The sequence below is a fragment of the Bison bison genome, unplaced genomic scaffold (assembly GCF_000754665.1).
Source record: "Bison bison bison isolate TAMUID 2011002044 unplaced genomic scaffold, Bison_UMD1.0 scf7180017864229, whole genome shotgun sequence".
Classification (NCBI taxonomy): Eukaryota; Metazoa; Chordata; class Mammalia; order Artiodactyla; family Bovidae; genus Bison; species Bison bison.
This window is the reverse complement of record NW_011494801.1, coordinates 1,640,111-1,649,441: the sequence shown is the minus strand read 5'-3', so window position 1 is coordinate 1,649,441 and position 9,331 is coordinate 1,640,111. Positions and strand designations below refer to the sequence as shown.

At 42.0% G+C, this 9,331-nt stretch overlaps 1 protein-coding gene across 1 annotated transcript in view; it reads left to right on the top strand.

Moving 5' to 3' along the window:
* The first annotated feature begins 6,085 nt into the window (after window positions 1-6,085).
* Window positions 6,086-9,331, top strand: part of ADCY10 (adenylate cyclase 10 (soluble)) — an 80,927-nt gene continuing 77,681 nt past the window's right edge. Inside the window, exons 1-2 of the mRNA XM_010846010.1 lie at window positions 6,086-6,622; window positions 7,313-7,417. Of these exons, the coding sequence (XP_010844312.1) occupies window positions 6,472-6,622; window positions 7,313-7,417 (256 nt within the window). The 5' untranslated portion in view covers window positions 6,086-6,471. The remainder of the gene's footprint in view (window positions 6,623-7,312; window positions 7,418-9,331) is intronic.

The following is a 9,331-nucleotide window of genomic DNA, read 5'->3' as shown; positions in this document are numbered from 1 at the left end:
AGTCACCATCTGCAGTGATTTTGGAGCCCCCCAAAATAAAGTCTGACACTGTTTCCACTGTTTCCCCATCTATTTCCCATGAAGTGATGGGACCAGATGCCATGATCTTCGTTTTCTGAACGTTGAGCTTTAAGCCAACTTTTTCACTCTCCACTTTCACTTTCATCAAGAGGTTTTTTAGTTCCTCTTCACTTTCTGCCATAAGGGTGGTGTCATCTGCATATCTGAGGTTATTGATATTTCTCCTGGCAATCTTGATTCCAGCTTCTGCTTCTTCCAGCCCAGCGTTTCTCATGATGTACTCTGCATAGAAGTTAAATAAGCAGGGTGACAATATACACCCTTGACGTACTCCTTTTCCTATTTGGAACCAGTCTGTTGTTCCATGTCCAGTTCTAACTGTTGCTTCCTGGCCCGCAGACAGATTTCTCAAGAAGCAGATCAGGTGGTCTGGTATTCCCATCTCTTTCAGAATTGTCCACAGTTTATTGTGATCCACACAGTCAAAGGCTTTGGCATAGTCAACAAAGCAGAAATAGATGTTTTTCTGGAACTCTCTTGCTTTTTCCATGATCCAGCGGATGTTGGCAATTTAATCTCTGGTTCCTCTGCCTTTTCTAAAACCAGCTTGAACATCAGGAAGTTCACGGTTCATGTATTGCTGAAGCCTGGCTTGGAGAATTTTGAGCATTACTTTACTAGCGTGTGAGATGAGTGCAATTGAGCATTCTTTGGCATTGCCTTTCTTTGGGATTGAAATGAAAACTGACATTTCCAGTCCTGTGGCCACTGCTGAGTTTTCCCTATTTGCTGGCATATTGCGTGCAGCACTTTCACAGCATCGTCTTTCAGGATTTGAAATAGCTCAACTGGAATTCCATCACCTCGACTAGCTTTGTTCATAGTGATGCTTTCTAAGGCCAACTGGACTTCACATTCCAGGATGTCTGGCTCTAGGTCAGTGATCACACCATTGTGATTATCTGGGTCATGAAGATCTTTTTTGTACAGTTCTTCTGTGTATTCTTGCCATCTCTTCTTAATATCTTCTGCTTCTGTTAAGTCCTTACCATTTCTGTCCTTTATCGAGCCTAGCTTTGCATGAAATGTTCCCTTGGTATCTCTAATTTTCTTGAAGAGATCTCTAGTCTTTCCCATTCTGTTGTTTTCCTCTATTTCTTTGCATTGATCACTGAGGAAGGCTTTCCTATCTCTTCTTGCCATTCTTTGGAACTCTGCATTCAGATGTTTATATTTTTCCTTTTCTCCTTTGCTTTTCACTTCTCTTCTTTTCACAGCTATTTGTAAGGCCTCCCCAGACAGCCATTTTGCTTTTCTGCATTTCTTTTCCATGGGGATGGTCTTGATCCCTGTCTCCTGTACAATGCCATGAACCTCATTCCATAGTTCATCAGACACTCTATCTATCAGATCTAGGCCCTTAAATCTATTTCTCACTTCCACTGTATGATCATAAGGGATTTGATTTAGGTCATACCTGAATGGTCTAGTGATTTTCCCTACTTTCTTCAATTTAAGTCTGAATTTGGTAATAAGGAGTTCATGATCTGAGCCACAGTCAGCTCTTGGTGTTGTTTTTGTTGACTGTAGAGAGCTTGTTCATCTTTGGCTGCAAAGAATATAATCAATCTGATTTCAGTGTTGACCATCTGGTGATGTCCATGTTTAGAGTCTTCTCTTGTGTTGTTGGAAGAGGGTGTTTGCTATGACCAGTGTGTTCTCCTGGCAGAACTCTATTAGCCTTTTCCTGCTTCGTTCTGTGCTCCAAAGCCAAATTTGCCTGTTACTCCAGGTGTTTCTTGACTTCCTACTTTTGCATTCCAGTCCCTTATAATGAAAAGTACATCTTTTTTGGATGTTAGTTCTAAAAAGTCTTGTAGGTCTTCATAGAACTGTTCAACTTCAGCTTCTTCAGGTCAATAGTAGAAGGGATAAATAATTTGTGTATAATCAAATGATACATACAGCACTGAAAATAAATGATTACTAATGTACACACAACAACATGGATAAATATCACAACCATTTGAGAAAAAATAAGAAAGTATATATAATATTCCATTTACTTATCTATGATATTAGAAATCAAGAGATATACTAAGTTTGGGGAGGTGTGGGGGGAGTGAATGGGAGATAGCATGGAACTGGTTTCTGTAGTGCCAGTTCTTTTTTTTTTTACAAAGCATATAATAAGTGCTTCACTATTTTAATTAGCTCATCTTTGATTGCACTTGGTCTTCATTGCTGCATATGGACTTTCTCTACTTGGGGTGCCCGGGCCTCTCATTGCTGTGGCTTCTCTCACTGTGGAGCACGGGCTCTGGGGCACATGGCTCAGTAGCTGCAGCTCACGGCGTCTAGAGCTCAGACTCAGTGGTTGTGGGTTCATGGGCTTAGTTGCCCCAGAGCATGTGAAATCTTCCTGGACCAGGGATCAAATCCATGTACCTTGCTTTGGCAGGCAGATTCTTAACCACTGGACCACCAGGGAAGTCCACATGTTCTTTCTTGATATGAGTAGAGAACACGGATTGGTTCACTTTATAATTCATCAAGCTATCCACTTAGAAATGTTGCCTTTTCTGTACATATGTTATATACTTCAATAAGTTTTTTGAAAGACAGCATTGAATTTGCAGTAAATCTAGTCTTTTACACTACACGCTTATGGGTTTGATATTGTTAAAATTTTAAGCACAGTACTTATTTGCATTCATTCTGAAATTTCATTGTTATTTCAGTCAATTAAGATATTTGAAGATTCTACCATTCAATATATTAGCTTTCCTTCCAACTGTATCTTTATGTGAGTCCTCTAGCATACTTGTGGAGGCTCCCTCTGAGTGGACACTAGAACACAAATCAATATCATTTAGGTCTACCTGTTTTCCAGCTAGGGACATTTTCATCTCTCCTATAATTTAGTATGTTACCCACAAAAATGTGAGAAACTTGGCCAAATGCCTTGTTAAATTCAAGATATGCTTTGTAGACAGCATTCTCTTAATTTAAAAGTTTAATAAATCAAAAAAAGGAAATAAGGCCAGTTTGTTCTCAGCTCTGAATTCATTTTAATTCCTTTTCGTCACCTCTTACTGATACAAGTGCTCATGTATTATGCAGTGTGCTCTGTGCTTAGCTGTGTATGACTCCTTGCAGCCCTCTGGACTGTAGCCTGCCAGACTTCTCTGTCCGTGGGATTTTTCTGGCAAGAATACTTGAGTGGGTTGCCATTTCCTCCTCCATGGATCTTCCTGACCCAGGCATAGAACCCAAGTCTCCTGCGACTCCTGCTTTGCAGGCAAATTCTTGACCACTGAGTCACTGCTGCTGCTGCTAAGTCGCATCAGTTGTGTCCGACTCTGTGCGACCCCATAGATGGCAGCCCAACACACTGGAGAAGCCCTATCACTGAATATGGCAACTCACAAATATTCCAGCTCTCTCTCCCACTGCACACACAGTAGGATCGCACTCTCCTGCTTTGGCCAACCAATATCACTTCAGTGGAAGTGAAATAAGTCCTCACTTCTGGGAGGACACTTTAAGAAGGAGTCTACAGTGGAATCATCTGTTGTCACTGTGTCTGGGAAACTGAAATGTCCCAGCCTGGGACCCAGAATGAAGACAACAATAGAGTAGGGCCTCAGATTACCTATAATGGACACGGGGTGGTGGTTTAGTCACTAAGTCATGTCCGACTCTTGATGACCCCGTGGACCGTAGCCCACCAGCCTTCTCTGTCCATGGGATTTCTGAGGCAAGAATACTGGAATAGTTTCCCATTTCCTTGTTCAGGGAATCTTCCCAACCTGGGGATTGAACCCTTGTCTCCTGCATTGCAGGCAAATTCTTTATCACCTGGGAAGCCCACAGTGGATATGTGGCATGAGTAAGACATAAGCCGTTGTTATTTCCAGCCACTGAGATTTTGGAGTTTTCCATTGACAAAGCAAAACTAGCTTATATTGACTGATAGCGCCACATTTACCAAACTGTGTTTTCTGGAATCCACATGTAGGCTCATCTTTTGAAATTCAGAGGAAAATGTACCAGCCTCTAATTTTCCAGCCCTTCTCACATTCTCCTTTTTTTTTATATATAATTTTATTTTATTTTTACATTTTTGGCTATTCTGTGTCCTTGTCGCTGCATGGGCTTTTCTCTAGCTGCAGCAAACGAGGGCTACTCTCTAGCTGTAGTGGGCAGGCTTCTCATTGCAGTGGCTTCTCCTGTTGCCCAGGCTCTAGGGCACACAGTCTTCAGTAGCTGTGGCATGTGGGCTCAGCAGTTGCAGCTCCTGGGCACTAGAGCACTGGCTCAGTAATTGTAGCATTAACATACGGGCTTAGTTGCTCCACAGCATGTGGATCCTTCTAGCCTAGGGATCAAACCTGTGTCTCCTGCATTGGCAGGTGGATTCTTTACCATTGGGCCATCAGGGAAGCCCTCACTGAGCCACCAGGAAAGGCCTTTCCATTATTTTTTGAGATTACTGAAATTACATCTGTCAATTCTTTCAATGTATTTCAGTGGATATGGGTTATCTGGGGATGGCTGTGATGGTGGTTTAGTCCCTAAGTCGTATCCAACTCTTTCGACCCCATGGACTGCCAGGGTACTCTGCCAGGCTCCTCTGTCCATGGGATTTCCCAGGCAAGAATACTGGAGTGGGTTGCCATTTCCTTCTCTGGGGGGATCTTCCTAACCCAGGGGTTGAACCTGAGTCTCCTACATTGCAGGCAGATTCTTTACTGTTGAGCCACCAGGGAAGCCCTGGGGATGGCTGCTTGAATTTAAATGACTAGGTACTTTAACACTGTTTTCTTATCTTGGACTTCTTGTCAATATTTGTTATATTTTCAATTCTCCATAATGGAGAAGACAGAAACAAAAGAAGTGTTGTGTAGCACATCATAGTTAAGCTTTGTCCTTATTCTTCCTTTATTAATCACCTTGCCGTCAATAAAGCCTAAAAGCCCCTCTAGGTTTTCTTAACTTCAGCATTTTCCTAAGTCTCAGCTCATTCTGGTCATTCTCATACCCTTCTTATAAGTTCATATAGCACTTATCAAATTGACTATCTGAAAATATTTATTTGATGTATTTATTATCTATTGACTGTTCCTAGCATATGCTGTGTTTCCATGATACTCTTTAAAAAAAAAAAAAAGACTTAGTTATATACTTCTCCTATCTTTTGTTCATTCTTAACATTTGTATTTACCAAGTTTTTCCTTTCAAAGATTATCTAATACCTAATATTTAGTACCCATTTTTAAAGGTTTCTGTCCCTTTTAAGGGTTTTTTTGTAAAATATGCCAATATACTAATGTTTTTCTTGATTTAAAAAAAATGCTTCGCTTAAGTCTAAGGTATATGTAAACTGTCTCAATTTTTCTAATACTCTTATGTACCCCAACATGATTTACATCTGGTTGAAATTACTAACAACTTCCTTCATGTTGGTATCATCAGTCCCTCTTTTTTTTTTAAACTCCCTCATTATCTGTATCATTTATTCCAGGAACTTGAATTGCTCTGAAAATATTGGGTATGCTATTTCTGTTCAGGGTGGTTCAGCATGATTTTCACAGCATTCAGGTGTGAGCATTTCATTAACCCCAGCAGGCAAAGAAATGCCTTAGGGAATCGTAGTTTTCTCAGAACTAAGTAGGTAACAAATCAACATTTCCACGTTTCCTTCCATTTATGGTTTAAAAGTCTTATATTCACACATACACACACCCCTTTTAATTCTTTTTCTCTATTTCTTTATACCTTAGAATACTTCATCTCTTGCTTATATATGACCCTCCACTTTGCTATTTACCTTTCTATAAATGGGGCTTCCCTGGTGACTCAGCTGGTAAAGAATCCGGCTGCAATGAGGGAGACCTGGGTTTGACCCCTGGGTTGGGAACATCCCCTGGAGAAGGGAACGAATGGCTACCCACTCCAGTCTTCTGGCCTGGAGCATTTCATGGACTGTATAGTCCACGGGGTCACAAAGAACCGAACATGACTGAGCGACTCTCACGTTCACTTTTCTATAAATATTCACACACATAAACTCCTGTTTATGCTTTCTTTTTTAGTTTTCAAAAAAGAGAAAGAAAAAATAAGAGACGAAGGGGCAAGGAAAGAGGGAACATAAGGACAGAAGGGAAAAGGGCCTGGACCAAAGCACTCGTGCTACTGGCCCCTCTGTCACAGCGCTTGCACCCCGAGGGCTCACCCTTTCATGCAAATGCATGGTGAACAAGTCAGTCATTCTCACATCAACCACTTAAATGAGCATTGTGCAGGTTAGAGAAGATGGGGAAAAAGAAATAGGAAAGTGAGTGAATGAATATAAGTCAGATTGCCTCCAATTTCAGCTTTGTTTTCTAGAAAGTACATTCAGGACTGTTCGTGGTGATCATACAATCCAGAATATTTGCCTTGAACATGAACACTCGAAGAGAACTTGAATCACAGGACCGGGCCATCGTCAAAATAGCAGCTCATTTACCGGACCTCATTGTCTATGGAGATTTCTCTCCAGAGAGACCTTCTGTGGATAATTTTGATGGAGTCTTGATGTTTGTTGATATTTCAGGCAAGCACAAAAGGGATGTTTAATGTGGGTGAACAGTAGGTTTGCATGAAATCACAAACAATGCTTGACTGCAGAGTAGGGGTGCTGCTTCAGAGTTTTTGTGCTGTTATTGCAAATATTCCCACTGAGAAGACAGGAGGGAGGACCTGGCTTATGGACCTGGCTCCCTCTCATCTTCCTTTGCCTGGCATGTCCAGTGATGGGCAAATCTTTAAGATGCCTAAGTCCTGGGCCTGGTACTTCAGGCTCCAGTGTCCCTGTCCCAACTTCACTGACTCAGCCTCCAAGGCCTACACCATCCCAGGCAAAATTGACCTCTGGAAATGATCTCTCTGATGTTATTTACAGCTTAAGAGGAAACCTACCATCTCTTCAGAAGTCATAGAACTTTATGTGTTTTCATTATCATGAAATGGAAGTTCTATACCCAGTTAAAACTGAAGTCACCCCTGTTCACTTTGGGAAGTTAGGAGGGAAGAGTTATCTGGTGCCTTTCCTTGACCCCTAAGATAATAAATATAGATAGAGGAGACCCAATATCTGACACTTGGCCTGCCACAAAGATCATTTAAAAGAAACACTGCCAGTTCTTAAAAGCTGAGGCCCATTGCTAGCGAGTGTGGTCCTCTTCTCCTGACACTGTTTGGTTCCTCCAAGCACCCAAGGAAACGAGCTGCACAATTGTTCCAGGTTTTACTGCAATGACTGAGAAGTTCAGCACAGCCATGTACATGGACCGAGGGGCTGAGCAGCTGGTGGAAATCCTCAACCACTACATAAGTGCAATAGTGGAGAGTAAGTGTTTCTGACTTAAGCATATGCATTGTTTTCTGTATTTGGTGGTTACAACCTGAGAGACTACTGTTGCTTAGTACTCTTCATTGTCTCCATGAAATGTGTATGAAACCAGTCTTTTTTGAAATATAATATAGTACAAGTGAAGGAATGTAATCAAATCTCACTAACACAGACTGAGGGATTAGTTTTGTATTAGTTACAAGACTAAATTAGAGATTACTTTGAAAAGAAGTATAGTAGTAATACTTTCAGAGAAGGCGATGGCACCCCACTCCAGTACTCTTGCCTGGAAAATCCCACGGACAGAGGAGCCTGGTGGGCTGCAGTCCATGGGGTCGCTAAGAGTTGGACACGACTGAGCGACTTCACTTTCACTTTTCACTTTCATGCACTGGAGAAGGAACTGGCAACCCACTCCAGTGTTCTTGCCTGGAGAATCCCAGGGACGGGGGAGCCTGGTGGGCTGCCGTCTATGGAGTCATGCAGAGTCTGACACAACTGAACGACTTAGCAGTAATACTTTTAGTTATGTTCAATAACTCCAAAAAGCTAGCATCAGTATAACTCAAACACAGTCATTAAGAGGATATGTTATAAATGTTGTTGTTGTTCAGTCACTAAGTTGTATCAGACTCTTTGTGACCTCATGGACTGCAGCACATCAGGCTTTCCTGTCCTTCACTATCTCCTGGAATTTGCTCAAACTCATGTCCATTGAGTTTGTCTTGCCATCCCACTGTCTCATCTTCTGTTACCTGCTTCTCCTCCTGCCTTCAATCTTTCCCAGCATTAGGATCTTTTCCAAAGAGTCAAGTCTTTGCATCAGGTGGCCAAAGTATTGGAGCTTCAGCTTCAGCATCAGTCCCTCCAATGAATATTCAAGGTTGATTTTCTTTACAATTGACTAGTTTGATCTCCTTGCAGTCCAAGGGACTTTGAAGAATCTTCTCCAGCACCATAATTTGAAAGCATCAATTCTTCAGCACTCAGCCTTCTTTATGGTCCAACTTTCACATTGGTACATGACTATTGGAAAAACCATAGCTTTGACTGTATGAACCTTTGTTGGTGAAGTGATGTCTCTGCTTTTTAATATGCTATCTAGGTTTGTCATAGCTTTTCTTCCAAGGAGCAAGCATCTTTTAATTTCATTGTATGAACAGATGAATGATTTATAATCCACTTGTCAGTAATTTATGTCCTAATAATGGATTCTGAAGTACTTACTGATGACTGAAAAGTTTGATCTCCTTTTCAACCTCTGCCTACCACTTGTTTGCATTATTAATTTGAACTATGCATGAAGAAAAGGATTTATTCTTTTAAGGTAAGTCCTGCTGCTGCTGCTGCTGCTAAGTCACTTTAGTCGTGTCCAACTCTGTGCAACCCCATAGACGACAGCCCACCAGGCTCCCCCATCCCTGGGATTCTCCAGGCCTAGGTCTAGTCTATTATCAAGGTCTGAGTTTCCTTGTAATACCTTAATATCACCCACTAGACAACACTAGACGACTCACAGTGTCCCTGTGAGGGACAGGGTGGCCTGGTGTGCTGCAGTCCATGGGGTCACAAAGAGTTGGACACGACTGAGCAACTAAATAACAACAACAATAACAGCAGACAACACTTCAGTTCAGTTCAGTTCAGTTCAGTCGCTCAGTTGTGTCCGACTCTTTGCGACCCCATGAATTGCAGCACGCCAGGGCTGCCCGTCCATCACCAACTCCTGGAGTTTACCCAAACTCATGTCCGTTGAGGTGGTGATGCCATCCAGCCATCTCATCCTCTGTTGTCCCCTTCTCCTCCTGCTCCCAATCCCTCCCAGCATCAGGGTCTTTTTCAATGAGTCAACTCTTCGCATCAGGTGGCCAAAGTATTGGAGCTTCAGCTTCAGCATCAGTCCTTCCAATG